The 17,656-nt window shown below is 47.1% G+C and overlaps 1 protein-coding gene across 1 annotated transcript in view; it reads right to left on the reverse strand.

Moving 5' to 3' along the window:
• Positions 1-79: 79 nt before the first annotated feature.
• Positions 80-17,656, reverse strand: part of LOC139746745 (uncharacterized) — a 33,539-nt gene continuing 15,962 nt past the window's right edge. Inside the window, exons 4-6 of the mRNA XM_071658247.1 lie at positions 9,046-9,220; positions 7,581-8,228; positions 80-6,611 (exon numbers count right to left, since the gene is read on the reverse strand). Of these exons, the coding sequence (XP_071514348.1) occupies positions 6,526-6,611; positions 7,581-8,228; positions 9,046-9,220 (909 nt within the window). The 3' untranslated portion in view covers positions 80-6,525. The remainder of the gene's footprint in view (positions 6,612-7,580; positions 8,229-9,045; positions 9,221-17,656) is intronic.

The raw sequence follows: 17,656 nt of genomic DNA on the forward strand, positions 1-17,656 counted from the left end.
ACTAGTATTCTGCCACTTAACATCCAGAGGAAGCTATATTTCGTTTCCACCGGGACCTTCATTAAGTAAACTCACATTGCTTAAAAAGAATATTTTATTGGCATAAAAGTAACACTCACATCCTGCACTTAGTTTAGTGCAACTGAAAATGTTGTACCCGCCATTCAGTCGCCTATAATCACCTGACGAGTGAATGGCTGGTTGACAAAGGCACTTTAGATATTGTGTTCATCCCATTTCAGCGCCAGGAACTCCTGCTTTTACCACAGACCACTTACTGACTATGTCAAGTGATCTAGCTAATCATGGCAAGTTCAACCGAGCACCAGTTGGTCATTCCTCCTAACGATCAACTTATCGTTAGCCTAACTAGCAATCTGAACCATCATGTGATCAACAGAGCAGTGTTGCCCACTTGGGGTCTAGATAGTCGTCCAGCTTGTTCGTGGACGCATCTCGCGCCGCAACAAGCTGTAGGACCTTGCGCCAAGCAAATGATGACACGCGAAGTTTCAGGTAGGAATAGGACCTATTTCTGGGGCTCACCTGGGACTAGAACTTGTTTTCCTCAGGAAATTATGTCTAAGGCCCAGCTAGTTTAACTACGGTAACCTTTGGAGCGCATTTAACGTTAGAATATGTGTCCCCGAAAAGTAGTCAAGACTTGGCTTCATGTAGTAATAAACCCCAGGTCGGGCTCAGCAAACACTAGAACCTGTGGCTGGGGTTCAGGCTAGCATGAAAGGCTGTGCTCAGCTCACAAAGTTGTACGAGCTGAGCTTGAGGTTCAGTAGATAAGAGAGCCTAAAGTTTACAGTTCACGCACCGAGAACGAAGTTTTTCATTGCCACTTGAGAACCAGGATAGATGGTTCCTTAGCTGGCATAAGAACCAGCTAGTTTGAGAACTTGCACTTAGCACTCATGTACCTCTAGAACCTGTTGATGGGTTTGAGTTACATATAGAAACAGTAACTAAAGTTAATTTAGACAGTGACTACTCCTGGGGTTTAGTTATGGATAGAAATTGTGCCTAGATTTTAACGTTAATAGTTTAAAGAGGTACTGCTGAGATTTGACTAGACCTGAAACCTATTCCTGAAGTTTCCACTGACTGTCAGCAGTCGAACGATATGCGTAACATCCATTAAACTTTCAGAACACGACGGTACGACCTTGAAGACAACAGTATGACCCTTGAGCAGGGCGGTACGACCCTTTTTTTTTTTTTTATTAGACCAACAACGGTCAGGGTAAAGGCCAGGCCATCCTCCCGTCCTGCTCAAAGGTCGGACAGCCGTTCTCATGGACCCTTACTGTCGTCCTTAAAGAATATCCCCAAGGTCTTGTAAGTTAAGAACTAGCCAAAATAGGGCCTTTACAAACCAGACTATTAGGATTAAGCTGGAGTTCCTGGGACCTACAGATACAGTCTAAAATTACGAACAAATAAAAGAGAACTTTAGAATAAATTACGAACAAAAAGGAAAACATTTTTAGAATAAATAGTACAAATTACGAAAGACTGCAAAAGCACCCGCATTTTGTACTGCAGGAGGGTTTGTGTGTGTGGATCATATCACAGAGCTTGGGCTCACAGCCAATGAAATGGACAATGTCGAAGTCTTGCTTTTAGTACATTTCCTTTTTTTGTGCCTTTTAGTTGGCATATGTTTTGATGAGATAGATAAAGAGGGGATGGGAGAGAGAGAGAGAGAGAGAGAGAGAGAGAGAGAGAGAGAGAGAGAGAGAGAGAGAGAGAGAGAGAGAGAGAGAGAGAGCAGCCTCAAAAGGATTCGATTAGTTGGTAAAGGGGTCATGGGAGAAGAGAAGAAGACCCATTCATGAGGGCAGTTTGGCAAGAGTTGTATACGACAGCTGACTAGCTTTGTTGGCGATGCCTGCCTGGTTGGAACGGGATAGGCTACACGATCTGTACTGGAGGGTAATTGATGGCTTGTTAATGGAAGTGTAGTAGGTTGTTCGTTGGATTCGGGAGTTGTTTTACGATGGTTTGTGGGAGTCGGGAGTGAGTGTTAGAGGGAGTTTGTTGTTAGTGAGTTAGTGTGGATTAGTTCTTAGAAAGTGTTAGTGGTGGTTAGTGTGTTAGTGGGAAGTGATCGTTGTTTGTGAGTGTTGGTGGATATCAACGAGGGTTAGTAGTGTTAGTGAATGTTAGTTGTTTGGTATGTTAGCTGTGGTTAGTAGTTGTTCATGATTTTTGGGAGTTGTCATTTGTTAGTGAGTGTTTTGGAAGCGTTAGGATAAGCTGGTAAGAATCGATGGTAATCAGGGATTGTTAGAATGATTCAGAAACTTGTTAGGAATCAGAGCCTGTTAGCTAGGATTAGGGTTCTTATTGCCATCCAGGAATTTCTTAATATTCTTGAGGGAAATCCATTGTTTTAATCAGAAACTTCGGGTTGTCAGTGTGGAACCTGAGGTTGTTAATGGGAGTTGAGGATTGTTAGTGGGACTTTTTAGAGTGTTAGTGTGAGCTGAGGGTTGTCGTTGGGAACTTAGGGTTGTTAGTGGGACTTTCAGATTGTTAGTGGGATTTGAAGGATGTTGGTGGGAGCTGAGGATTGTTAGTGGGACTTTCAGATTGTTAGTGGGACTTGAAGGATGTTGGTGGGAGGTAGGGATTGTTAGTGGGACTTTCAGATTGTTAGTAGGAGTTAAGGGTTGTTAGTGGGACTTTCAGATTGTTAGTAGGAGTTGAGGGTTGTTAGTGGGACTTTCAGATTGTTAGTAGGAATTAAGGGTTGTTAGTGGGACTTTCAGATTGTTAGTAGGAGTTGAGGGTTGTTAGTGGGACTTTCAGATTGTTAGAGGGAGTTAAAAAGTCTTTTTTTTATTAGAGATTAATGGATATAAGTAATTCTTATTGGGAATAGGTGGGTTTCGGTGAATTAAGGCGGGAGTTGGAGTAGCTGGTATGGTTAATGCAAGTAAGAAGTTAGTAACCAGAGATACTGGTTTTTATTGTGACTTAGGGATTGTAAATGGGAGTTAGGAGTGTGAGTAAGATTCGAGGGAGGTTTTTTTCCAGTGGTAGTAATATGTTGTATTGGGGTTGTTAGTTTGAGTTGAGGATGGTAAAGTGTGGACAGGGTATTTGGTAGGTGATTAGGGGTGGTTACAGTTTGTGTATTGTCCTGTATGTGTATATTATGTCTTAACTCGCATGTGTGTATACATGCACCCTTGCTTAATCTGTGTGTGTGTGTGTGTGTGTGTGTGTGTGTGTGTGTGTGTGTGTGTGTGTGTGTGTGTCACAGTTTCCTTTTACCGAGAAAGAGGTCGAGTATTGGCGAGACTTGCGTCGACTCCCGGATTACCTCAGTCGACCAGCACGTTAACTACCAGATGGCCTCGGTGGACCACCTGCTTTTCTAAGTCGACCTCCAGCTGTCTTTAGCCGACTACCGGCTGGCCTTAGCCGACCACCAGCTAGCCTGAGCCGACGACCAGCTGGTCTTAATCGACCACCAACTGGCCTTAGTCGACCACCAGCTGGACTTAGTCGACCACCAGCTGGTCTTAGTCGACCACCAGCTGGCCTTAATTGACCACCAGCTGGACTTGGTCACCCACCAGCTGGACTTAGTCGACCACCAACTGGACTTAGTCGACTAATAGTTGGACTTAGTCGAGTATCAACTGGTCTTGCCTTAGTCGACCATCTGCTGACCCTTAATCGTCCACCAGCTGGTCTTAGTCGACCACCACCTGATCTCAGCAATCACCAGACCTCAGTCGGTCGACCAACATCTGAGCATAGTCGACACTCACGCCACACCAGTCGACAAGCAATCAACACCAGATGGTCTTCCATCTGACCTCGGATCGTTTTGTCGTGACCTCTGAGTGGCTCTCATTAACTACCAGAGGCCCTCGGGTGTAAACAAAGGTGTGTGTGTGTGTGTGTGTGTGTGTGTGTGTGTGTGTGTGTGTGTGGAGGAAGGAGTGCATAAGGTGTTTGTCTCTCAGACTACAAGGGGACATCATCGTGGACTTGGGTTGTCGCAATACTCTTGCCTTGTATGATGACTTTAGGGTGGTTGATGGGGGTTGAGGGACCTTCACTAGACTGTTAATATATCTACCTGCTGTGCTTTGACTAGATGCTGTGTGATAAAGGTGTTCAGTAGGACTGACTAGCTAATCGTTTGTCTGGACAAGAGGGTAAACTACATGAAGACATATGCAGAACCAGGGGGGGGGGGGGGTGTGTTGGAGGGGGAGGGAGGGAATAGCTTAAATAACGCGGAGAAATCTATATACAATGGTGCTTCGATGAAGAGGTGTTTTTGCCACAAAGACTAACTTAGCAACAGAATTAACTTGTCCGTAAGTTTGGCAGGGGCTTTATGTACGGGGCCGGGCACACAATCAAACGCTCAGTTCCTTGGTATATGGAAGCGAAATGGCAAAGAAAAAAAAAAAAAAGAACACTTAGTTCTGCTACCTTGTGGTCATTTGTACAATGTGAACATCCTCAGCCAGTCATCTCTTTGCTGTGTGGGTTATTACAGTGAGAGGGAAGCAGAGCTGGACTCCACGGTAAGTGTTTGTCAATATGAAATCTTTATAGCAGCAGGTTTTGTGAACTACTGCCCCACTAGAGACACTGACGCTGATGTGTCATTTTAGAACGATGCAACACACTCTTTTGATCCTTCCGAGGCGTTCGTCCAGCTCAGCTTCTCTGTCAGTAACTCACCAGCGTAAGAGGACCATATAGTAGCAGCCAGAGAACTGCGAAATACGCTCTGGCTGCTTTACATGTTTCAGTATCCGCCACACACATCCCCCACACACATATACTGTGGTGCTAAACGAATCACCTGTCAAAACTTAGCCATATGTTTGCACTGTTGTCTGGTGCTCCTCGAGTCACTGCTAGCTTTCCGTCCAGCACCTAGCCTCAGCCACATACATAAGCCCCGGCCCTGGATAACACACACTCTCCATCGAAATACAACTGGTTGAAAGACTAGATGCAATTCACTCACATAAGGTTGTGCTACTTCCTTAAAAGAAATGGCTTACTAGAACGTAAACCAGCTAAATTATTTTGCTGAAACTGCTCGCTGTGATTCAAGTGATGGTTGGTACGCAAAGATCATTCAAAGACCTGCTTTGAAGTGTCCATAACAACAACAACAAAAAAAAAAGAGAACAGGATGTAGCTCAGCTACGTCCATTTAAGTCTCGACGTGGTTCGTGTGGATACGTTCACTGTGTGTGTGTTGTTGGTCCCGCTGCTGTACTGGGCGGGGTCGACTCAAGCCATACTGTATATCCTGCTGCGTTGCTCTCCCCGTGAGGCTGGTGGATGTTGCAGACCAGCCAGGGAGGAGTCGAGTACAACAGACGGCTGCCGTAGGTGTCTTGGAAGCCTACTTCAGTAGAGGGGCCTACTGTTTTCGCAGGGGCCTCGCGTTGGTCTTACAGACGACACATGCACATCCAACAGCTTTTTTTTTTTTTTAAAAAAAAGATCATATCACTGCACTGGGTCAGGCGGCACTGTTTACGTGAGACCGAATAACGAAAGAGAAAGCTTTCAAAAATGATTAAACAACATTACATGTTACAAGAACTCGGCACTACTGTGTGTGTTCCCAATAGTCCTGCGGGTGCTTCTCATCTTGTATATTTATCAGGTGTTGCTATTTGTACACAGTGAGGAGTTGTACTATGGAAAACTGTTGTTTCCCAGTTTTAATCAACCAGTTTCTTTCACTCATCAAGCAGAGTTACCATAAAACAAACACCACAACTCCCAGAGTTTGTAACTGAACTACATTTATGTCCATTCACACGTTTCCAATTGTCCACTAGAAAATCCATGTCAATTACACCTTAGAAGTTGTAATAGTAATGAAAAATATCATGGGAAGCAAAAAATATCACAAAGAGGGAACGGCAGTCACCACAGACGGTCACGTTATCTTGGCCTCTGGAGGGGTTCCAGGGAAGAGGTGTGAGGCCTTCAGGCTCAAAGAAGGATTCCAGCACCTTCAGGTTCAGTAGGTGGAAGGACTTCATGGGTTCCAGGAGGTGATAGAAGCTTCATGGGTTCCAGGACGTAGGAGAAATTCATGGGTTCCAGGACGTGGTGGAAGCTTCGTGGGATCCAGGAGGCGGTGGAAGCTTCATGGGTTCCAGACATAAAAGCTTCGTGGGTTCCAGGAGGCTGTAGGTGATGTAGAGTTACAAGGGACTTGGAAACTTCTTGTGTTTCCAGAGGCATCAAACCCTCTTGAATGTCATGGAACATTACAAGTGTTTGAGTTTCAAGAGGCATATAGGTTTCTTGAGTTCCAGAGGAGAATGGGTGATGCCATGCAAAGAAGTTGCTCTGGTTCCAAGAAGCAAGAGAAGCGGGAGAGATCCCAGGATGGTGTCTTCAGTGACACGAAGAATATGGAGACTTGCTAAGGAACTCAGGAACAGAGGACTGGGAGCCCCTGGATTGAGGGTCAGCGGGTGGATGTTAGGCCCCCAGGGCATCTCGTCACATGTGCTGGAGCTGCATGAGAGTGTACGCGGCCGCTAGTTCCTCCGGCTGCCGCACACACCGCTCCAGCGCACCTTCTTCATCTGCAAACACAAACGTTTGTGAGATTTCTGCACACATCACGGAGTCAGCATCCAAGTGGGCGGCGGGACTGATAGACATTTGTGTGAGTCATCAAGATCAGAAATGGAAATTGAAAACGTAACCAGTTTCCTGCTTCCGAAATAGAAGAAAAATGATGTTCAGTTTACCGGATCCTGGGGCATGATGGCCTGGCCTTTGACCTGAGCCTAGAGTTAGCATTATATGTGTTGATACAATAACATGTGAAGAAGGATATGTGGAGTGCTCAGGGCATCATCACATTGAGACTTAATCCCCAGACGAATCACAATTACTTTTGATGGTGATTAGGCTTATAACCACCTCCACACACCGTGTCGCAAAGCCTTAATGGTAACTTGTTCTGGTATTTGGTTCAGCTGACCTTTTTGTGCTGTGCAGTTCAGTGGTATGAGGAGGAAAGCCCCAGAGAGCACCTTAATGATAAGGTCCTCTGTATATAAAGGTCTGTTATCCCCAACAGTCATGTACTGTACATTAATGATAAACCATATTGGTCAGATGATCTTGATATACATAGTTGAATAAGAGCTGGGAATATACTTTACTGGAATGGTTCGTGACATTAAAAAAAATGAAAAGGGAAATTTCGGATACAAAATGTTTTAAGGACCAAATTGGTTGTTGTCGTTTGTATTTTAAGTCAAAACTGATGCTGCTTTTTTATTTTTTTTTAACAACAAGAGGAATGGACAGTGAATATCATACCTACACAAGATTCTCCATCGGTGAATACTATGAACTGGAAAGAGACAAAGGATTAAAAGGTTTAATGCTATGCTTCAAATATGTAAACATTGGACGGCACTGTCCAGGGCCAATCATCCTACCAGGTACTTGTGATATCAACTGGTGATGAAGGTTCCTTGTTTCTGAACACATGTGAAAACAGGATGAAGAAGAAAAGGATTTCACTGAATTTCTCTCACCTGAGGACCTGGCGTCACCAGGGGTAGTGTGGGTCGTCCAGGACGTGAGGTGGAGATAGCTGGTCGAGCTGTCCTGCTCCCTGGAGCTTTCCCCGTCAGGAGCCTCGCGGTGCCCCAGCAAGAACGAGGCAGAAGAGCCCCGCGAGGTAGAGGCCTGTTGTGTCCAGTCCTCGCTTGGCTCCATCGTTCTTTGCCTCTTGAAGCTCAGCGAAGTATAATTCTGGCCTCGCTGGCGATCATACCTCTTGATGGGTCGACCTTCTTCCTCGCCTTGTTCACGGATGTTCTGAAGCTTTACTTTGTGCTCCGACCTGCCCAGGATCCTTGTGGTGACGCATGGCACTTGATCGTCTTTCACGTGCTCGAAGGAAGCGTTCCAGAGGGCCTGAAAGCTCTCCTTGGGGCTGGAGGTACAGAGTGGCAGGGACTGGGAGAAGGCAGCAGAAGGCTCCGACGATGATGAAGACTTGTATCGCTCGTGGGGCTCGTCCTCCAGCGGTGAAGCCGAGATGGAAGAGTGAGGAGGTTTGGCATCACTGGAAGGGCGGGTCGGGGCCTCCAGAGAGTTGTTGAGGTACCGTTGGAGGAGCGTTGTCTTGAATTTTGGAGACACAGACACCTCCTCGTGGTTTTCCGAGACCGGAGGCTCTGGAAGAGCAATCTGATATTAAGATCCAAGTACACATGAAGGCGATCGGAAAAGATTATGTATATCATGAGTCATGGACGCTCGTGTGTCTAAAGACTCGTCATGCCCAAGCCTGACGAGGGCTCTTGTCCATAACATTCCGTTCTTTGGTGTGCCATTGTTGGCACAGGTGTGTGTGTGTGTGTGTGTGTGTGTGTGTGTATTTTGAAATTGTATTGACCCTTTTATGTGGATATATGCTTCGTGTATCAAGGACGTTCTTTGTGCGTATTGCAAGTGATTCGCGGCACGTCTAGAATATTTTTTCTCCCTTTTCAAACCCAGTATCTTCAAAGCATCCAACTGAGTCTTGAGGACTGGCCTTCAGCTACAGTGATTGATTATTGCTGTGTCTTACCGTGATCGAAGTACTGGGATTTGTTGATTCTGCAGTTGACACGATAATCATTATATTTGTACTAACGTCTGTCCTGACACTTTTCCCAAACCTTTGGAAGATATGGCTGTGTAGAATAATGATCCTCACTGTCGGGATGTGTCTTGTCATACTGATGAGAGATCGTTTTCTGTACATAAACATGAATTGTGATAATGTGCATAGTGATGCTGTTACTAGATCGACCTAAGTTCTATGTTGTGCATGTTTGTGCTTAGACATTCCTAGAAATGAAGTGCCCATTGAGTACCCCAAGACGTCGACCCGAAAGGTGAACACCTCATGAATTCTACCTACAAAGCTTAACTCAACCTGTGTGTTAAGTCTGGCCCTATGTAGTGAGGTGTCCCGCGCTTCCTCATGAAGGAGAAGCTACCGACCTTGAGAGATGGGAGGCACCCAGGTGTTGATGGCGTCCCCTGGCAGGATGGGCAGCGGCTCGGACTTGCCCGTGATGACGGAGTTGTAGACGCGAACCCGCTCCTCCCAGCAGACGCCCATGCCTCGCGTGGCCTCCCGGATGCGTCGCCTCATGTTCCCGAACCACTCGCTCACCTGCCGGAGGAAGAGAACAGGTTAACAACCTCATTCATAAAGGAGAAGCCCCTGTGATTGGTCGTTAAGTGTAGACGGAAGGTCAGGAACAAGGTCATCAAGAAACACATTCTCTTTCTCTCTCTCCTTTCAGTACAGTCATAAGTACACGTATCTATCAGTAGACACTGTAAAACAAGAAACACAATATCAGAAAAAAATGTATCGACAGATTATTGACATTAGATATTGATGTGACTCTGACGTAACTAAACGCGTCGTATACTGGGGAGGTCATCGACAGTTGTTGACCTCTTCAACTGGACGATACGGCGCTTGGGCACGACGATAAGACCCTTGGGTATGTTGATGTGACATCTGATCTGACTCTTCAAGAGCCGGGTTAAGATGCCATGCCACCATACCCAAGGGTCGTCATGTGTGCTTCTGTGTCATACCGTCTTCCTCAAGAGAGTAAGTAATGTGTTTAAATATCTTTCTAAAAAAAAAAAGAGAAAAGTGGCACATGAGGTGGTCATGCACGACGCTCGTCACCTCTTTCACAATTTATCATCAAACGAGACACAATCTGATGTAGTCCTTTCTTGATAGTTATACAGTGGAGCGCCCTGGGTTCAGCCCTAGAATCTGTCACCTTCCTCTTCATTTTCTCCTTTTCTAATCATCCCTCCTGGACCACCTTCTTCGTCAGAACTCCCCAACAAACCAATCCTCAAACCCTCATGACATTGCCCCTCCAGCCAACAGCCAAGGAAGCCATGGGTTTATCTTTCATCTCTCAAACGTGGCAATATTTACATTGGAAGTTCTCGTGTTAAGCATCAATACTACGAACGAGCTAATGAGGTTCTCTCTCTCTGTCTCCACAGGGCATAAATTTAACTGGAGAGCGTAACTTCCTGATTGCTTGCTGGCACCGGCGTACCCCACTTCGAGCTCCATGAGGACCGAGTCCCGACACGTGGTTCAGGTAAACAACACACCTCGGCCTCTGCTCTATTGTTTCATATCCCCCGTCGGTCACCTGAGCTCCTCTCGTGTTCTAGATCCCACGTATGTGAGTTCCGGTAATGGTCATCACAGGGGGGTTCTTCACACTGGGGTTCGACAGATTCAATAACCAGTTTTTTTTCATTCTCATTAGTTTATGTTCTTTTCCCTCAGTGTAAGTCGACCCTATGATGACATATTCATTGATTATGATCATATTTATTAATGTCTGTAGCGTGAGTTGAGGTGGTAAGTGGAATTTAAAAGTCCTTCACTTGAATCACATTCTGTTCATCGATGCAAATCCTGTGTTCTATTTACATCTCTTCGCGAGACTCGATCGTAGCAGCCACAGTTTGTGGAGTTGCAGTCGCCGTGTTAAACGTGACGAGGAGGCAGTGCGGGAGAGAGAGAGAGAGAGAGAGAGAGAGAGAGAGAGAGAGAGAGAGAGAGAGAGAGAGAGAGAGAGAGAGAGATTGTAGAAGAAGAAGAAGAAACGGAGATGCGCGTTATTTACGCCACTTTTGTCTCGCTTCTTTGAAGGCAAGACCCACGTGGTGGAAATATTGGCCAGCTGACCAAAAGGGGAACCTCACGCTGTCCAGGTCCTGCCCACGTGTGTGTATGTGTGTGTGTGTGTGTGTGTGTGTGAGTGTCTGTGTTTCCCCACCAACCACCTTAACCTTGAGACGTTTTCCTCCATAAGAAATACCACAACAGCTCCCTCCTGGGACTCGTATATATTTTTTTTTTTCAAAAGAATATCAGAGGGTCATGAGACGTGCGACTCTCATGGTGACCCAGCTCACTACTGCTGCATGTCCTCCTTCCGTGCCAGGGATGGTTTGTAATGGTGAGTGTACATAGAGCTGCCCCAGCCCAGCACTTGCTCTAATTACATTCACATGTACACGAGTCAAGGTGGGTGGGTGTCTCCCTCCCTCGTTCGTAAAAATAACCCCCAGGGACCATTTTCTTCCACCGGGAGTACTGTGCCATCTAGAGTGAGTGCCACTGGTACTAACCTCAGGACATGTTAGAAATCCTGGGTATTTCTTGACACACTTATCCTTGAACCGAGATTTAATCTTAGGATTTAGATATCTATTTTTCTCTTTCTTCCCATTTTTTCCCCCTCGTCCTGACGCGACGAGGTACGACAACGGTCGCATAACTACGTCAGATACTTTTTTGTCTCTCACGGATCTTTGAAGGTCATCATAACATGCGTCCAGCTCAGGGTACTGGTAGAGGTGTGTGTGTGTGTGTGTGTGTGTGTGTGTGTGTGTGTGTGTGTATAGGGCGAGGAGGTGGAGGTGGCGTACTCCCGGGGTCTGGCACGCTGGCAAAAAGGCACCGTGCCAATACTACAGCGTTGGCACCTACCGGGCCGGGCCGGCCCGTCCCCCGCAAACGGTAGGCCCGTCCTGCTCACTAGTGGCACCCGACATGATTCACAGGGACGTAACGCTGTCCTCCTCCTGCTGCTGCCTGCACCCCTCTCTCTCTCTCTCTCTCTCTCTCTCTCTCTCTCTCTCTCTCTCTCTCTCTCTCTCTCTCTCTCTCTCTCTCGCCGGGCGATTCGAGGAAGATTTCCCATTCGGTCATCACGCATTATTGCAGCACCACCGCGCACACCCCCCCAGCCCTCCCTGCAGTAGTTATCTTGCCACGGGAATTAATTACCCGAGAAGGTAAAGCGCTGGCAGCGGATTCCCACCGCGGCCTTGACCTTTTAGCGGCGCCTGACCTGTGACCTCAGCAAGAACTGCGCCGTTCGCGCCATCTGCGGTGGAACCATGCTGCACCCCCTCCGGTGAGTTAGGACCCGCAATCTGAATCTTCCATGATGACCCTAGATCACCACATCTGACCTCCTGACCAGCGTGTGACCTGACATAACTCCGCAGCGTGCAAGACTACCTTATGACCTCGGATGTTACGTGACCTTTTAAATCTTTGTCGAGGTAGCGCCAGGAACACGAAACCACTTCCTGATTTGCTCACGTTCATGTTTAATGCACCGAAAACATATCCCGTCACCCACAGCCCAACCTTACAGTCCAATTCCTTGGTTCCTCCTTACCGCTTCAGAGGTCCTGGTTAAGCCCTTTGACGGCACACAAGCCCCCCATATACCACATGGTTCCAATTTGCTAAGTGCACGCCTCTCACCTTCCTGAATATGTAGGAGACGGCATCCCAAACTCTCTTGTGCTCCAGTCTTCCATCTCCATACAGTAATGATGATAATAATCATATGTTAAAACGATTAATTTTTAGAAATAAACAACAGGCAGTAGATGATATTTGAAGGATGTGAAAGAAAGGAGAACAATATCGAGTGTAGATACATGGACCACACGTAAATTCATAATGTCATGTACATATGAATCTTTGTATTATGAATAAGAGAGGTTGTACCGCTGTGTTCAGATACCATTTGTTCTGTAAAGGGAAGAATTACACTCGTTAAGCACCCATCTCTTGTGTGTGTGTGTGTGTGTGTGTGTGTGTGTGTGTGTGTGTGTGTGTTGTAATGGTAGTTAAAGTAATCCAGAAATTGAAACAGTTGGCGACGCTCGCCGGATCTAAGCGAGCAACTTATTCTTGCCTTCGTCACCAGCAGCAGCAGCAGCCAGCCAGCTTGGGAGATCTACTGAAAGTCTGTTGATAGCTTATCTCGAGACTGGCTCCTTTCCTCCAGCGATGTTTGATAAGCCTTCCTTGTTACTAGCTGGTCTCTCCGGCGGTGTTTTATGAGTCGTGTATATCAGGTTGTCTTGCTCGGCGCTGTTTTCGAAGTTATGCAGCCATTACGAAGGAATGTCGACGGTGACATCGTCTTCGTCTTCAAACATTTAGGTTTATATCACACACGTTTACCTTTTCCTCCGACCGGAGCGTTGGCTGTATGTCGCAAACGGACGCCACTTTAATGGTGTTCGTTCACTCTGGAAGGTGATCTAAACGCCTTTACGGTTCCGTTCGATGTTCATAAAGGCGGGGAAGAGCCTCTTGCTCCCGCTGGGTTGGGATACAAAAGGTATTTATAGCACTTCGTCAAGATGATGTCTTCCTATGAGAAGTCTTTTTGGTGACTGTCACACTCTCAGACGACCTTGTGACTTCGGAGAGTTCTTGAAAAAGGATCGAGTTCGATGTTTTCTAGCGGCCGTAGAGGAGTTCCTGAAGCACAGGAGTACGACCCCTGAGCACGACGGCACGACCCTCGGGTATGATGGCGTGTCTTTGAGTCTGACACTCGAGGGTTCGGGTCATGTGCCACGTCATCACACCCAGGGGTCTTAACACTGTCCTCAAGGGGTTAGAAACTTGCATTGCACGAAAGCAAGAATACATCCATGATTCACGTCCATTCTCAGCCACCTACTCGGTAGCCTCCTGTACGATGAATCACGAAGGTTTACGATACCCGCTTCTTGCTCTGAGTTGTCTCGTGTGCCATGAGTCACGAGGGCGTGCGATGCCCTCTTGCCTCGCCCAGTGTAGCCTTGTGTATGATAACTCATGAAGGGCGTACGATACCCTCTTCACCTTGCCGTGGGTAGCCGTGTGTACGATAACTCACGAGGGCGTACAATACTCTCCTCACCTTGACGTTTTGCCACTTGTCCATCAAGAAGGTCGGCCCGGTCGACGCAGGTGGCCATGTGCTGCTTGGCTTGTTCCTCGGTGCTCCCAGCGATGGGTCGGACGTCTCATTTCGCTGCCTCCATTACCTCATCCTCGCCAAGAGGAACGAACCAGTGACCAGACTTCTAGAGTCATGACCTCAAAACTATCGTCATGTTTCTAGATATATATTTTGGGTCTTGACCTCCAGAACCATCCAGTTTCCAGGCTTGTGTCCCCTCATCTTACGGGAGATCATCCAGGCTTGGCTGACTGTGTACTGACAAAGCCTCACCGGCACAACTGACTCGAAGGAGTCATTCCGGTTCGATCCGAGCCACCCACGTGCATCGTTCCGTACGTGCCACGTGCTTGCACACGTGTTGGGCAACACCAGACGTGTTAGACAGCATCATGGGCTACGTATTCACCCGATATGTGTGGCAGTTATTCACGTGAGTCAAAGAAACAATCACAAGCTTTGAGCTGGTTCGCTTGTGCTGGGTAGCGAACCGGGACGTGACGTCGAATCCGATTCATGACGTCAGTCGAGAGGGCTCGCAGTATCCCCATGACGTCACATAGAAGGGCATACCGCACGCTAAAGACGTCATTCAGGGGGCTGTACCGTAGGCCATGACGTCATGTAGAATGGGTTACCGTACGCCGTGACGTCACTCACAGGTGCTTACCGTAGGCCATGACGTCATTCAGGGATGACTTAGCGTACGCACCAGTGAACACAAACACGCTAGTGTCAAGGGTAAACAACAGAGCCAAAAAAAAAAAAAGTTGCAGTGACGTTTCTTAGTGGCTTTGACGGTGACCTTTCCTTAGTACTGGCTTTGACGGTGACCTTTCCTTAGTACTGGCTTTGACGGTGACCTTTCCTTAGTACTGGCTTTGACGGTGACCTTCCCTTAGAATGATCGCCTGGCTTTCCCCCGGGTGATGTCTAGGGAAAGTGTGGTGTGTGGTGGCTGGCCCCACACAAGACGCGCACGGCGAGGCCGCTCACAACGTTAGCTGAGCAGCAGCGGACGAGGCTCAGCAAGCTCTACTGTCAGGTGAGGTGTGGGTTATTAATACTACCACTCTGGCCTCATTCACACAAAGGGGGAGATCATTATTATTATTATTATTATTATTATTATTATTATTATTATTATTATTATCGAGGGGAGTTCTTGATCTGCCAGAACTCTCCTCTCTCTCTCTCTCTCTCTCTCTCTCTCTCTCTCTCTCTCTCTCTCTCTCTCTCTCTCTCTCTCTCTCTCTCTCCTTTGCCACCCCCCCCCCCCAACCCCTTTCACGTAGCGGCGGTGTTAGCCGTGTTTTAAGGGTCGGAAATAGTTGGTCATTACATCATCAGTTTTGCGGCCAGTGGCATGTTTATAAGGCCGGGGGGGGGGGGGGGGCCTTACGTCGTGTGTGTGTGTGTGTGTGTGTGTGTGTGTGTGTGTGTGTGTGTGTGTGTGTGTGTAACAGGCCAGCGAGAGTAACAGGGTTTGTGACCATATGGGAGAGATGGGATCATAGGTATTTATATATGGCTCATGTTACGTAGCCCAGGGTGTGTGTGTGTGTGTGTGTGTGTGTGTGTGTGTGTGTGTGTGTGGGGAAGGTGCACCCTGGCTTGGCAGGCCGTTACGGTGGCCACGCGACGTCACACGCAAGCACCTCAGGTGTGTGTGTGTGTGTGTGTGTGTGTGGGTGTGACGGCTCAGACATGTGACGGTGTCAGTCTGAGATACGTGACGGTACTCGGTGTAGTGGTACTCCAAGGTATGTGACGCACTCTTTAGTGAGTACGCTCGCTCCATCCACGCCTCACATTTTTCGCGTTCATGAAAAGGTCATGCACGGGAAGGTGGCTCTCTCTCTCTCTCTCTCTCTCTCTCTCTCTCTCTCTCTCTCTCTCTCTCTCTCTCTCTCTCTCTCTCTCTCTCTCTCTCTCTCTCGCCGTACTGCACGTGCGGCCGGCTGATCCCATGTGCGATTTCGACACTCCCACATTACGCTGGGAGTAACATTCGACGTCAGGATCACTCACCAGTCCCACGGTAAACACCTGCGAATTGTGATCTGTGTGGAGTTATCTTTTGAACACCTCATATGACAGCACAAATGCCGAGTCATAACGGCACGGTCGTTGAACCCGATCCCCGGGTTACTTGAACCACGTTGAACACGACGGCACGGCCTTTGAACACGAAGTTACGGTCCCTTGATAGCGCCGTTACATCTCCCAGAGCACCGCAGTACGACCCTTTTGGTATCATGTTTTAAACCCGAGGGTCGTATCGTCGTGCTCCCAGGTCGTACCCTACAGTAGCATCGTTGATGTACAGGAAATCATCAACAACACGCGTAAACAATTACCAACCCGTGAAGGCTAGTATTCAAAGACATCAACACGATTATTTTAGTCTCGCAGTTTTTTTGTTTTTTTTTTTCACAGCAGCAGCTCTTCATGTGATCATGGCGAAAGAGGAACGGAAGACGACACCTTGAACTGTAGTACATAAAGTACATGAACCGTAGTACATAAAGTACATGAACCGTAGTACATAAAGTACATGAACCGTAGTACATAAAGTACATGAACCGTAGTACATAAAGTACATGAACCGTAGTACATAAAGTACATGAACCGTAGTACATAAAGTACATGAACCGTAGTACATAAAGTACATGAACCGTAGTACATAAAGTACATGAACCGTAGTACATAAAGTACATGAACCGTAGTACATAAAGTACATGAACCGTAGTACATAAAGTACATGAACCGTAGTACATAAAGTACATGAACCGTAGTACATAAAGTACATGAACCGTAGTACATAAAGTACATGAACCGTAGTACATAAAGTACATGAACCGTAGTACATAAAGTACATGAACCGTAGTACATAAAGTACATGAACCGTAGTACATAAGGTACATGAACCGTAGTACATAAAGTACATGAAAAAAGAAATGCGGTGGGGAGTAAGAGATAGTGTGTGTGTGTGATGCCTGAGGAGTGTCCATGTAGCAACACCCAGCTGGGGTGTGAAGTTAGTGGGGGATGTTTTCAGGATCCGTAGACGCTGAACATCGACCCAACGTCAGCTGTGGGTTCCCTCGTGTGTTACCACCGTCAGAGCTGAGTCTGATGTTGATGATGGTGCTCGACCAGACATTGTGGGCACGAAAGACCTGAGGGGCAGAGGACAGTGGACACCCACACACCCACACTTGTACAGATACAAGAACACCTGTCTTGTGACGCAGTACATTATGACGGGATGATGTACGTATGTACAGTCTCGCCTTTTTTTATACATAGCGTCCAACATATGACGTGTGTGTGTGTGTGTGTGTGTGCTACAATCCTGGCCACGACGGGCGGAAAGAGCGCAAAAAAAATTATGAGAAAAAACAGAGGAAATATGAACCCGAGCTCCACAGGCGCGTGTAGGCGGGGTGGCTCCCAGGCCATTCAGCTTCTACATACTCGGCCAAAGATATAGTTTGTTGATGAAGAAGAAAATAACATTGAGATGTAAGACGAGTCTTTAATATTTGAGAATGGCATCACGTGTCTCTGTTTACTCCCCCAACTGGCTGTTCTCTGTGACACCCAGACCTACACACACACACACACACACACACACACACACACACACACACACACACTATATTTAACCCGCTGTAGTTCTTGCATATCCATTTCCTTAGGCCATGTTTGATGATCTTTTTCCTTTACCGCTGGTCGTGCGCGGGTCATTGCATGCGCGACGGCAGACGCGAGAAGCATAGTAT

This window comes from Panulirus ornatus, chromosome 66, assembly GCF_036320965.1.
Source record: "Panulirus ornatus isolate Po-2019 chromosome 66, ASM3632096v1, whole genome shotgun sequence".
NCBI lineage: Eukaryota > Metazoa > Arthropoda > Malacostraca > Decapoda > Palinuridae > Panulirus > Panulirus ornatus.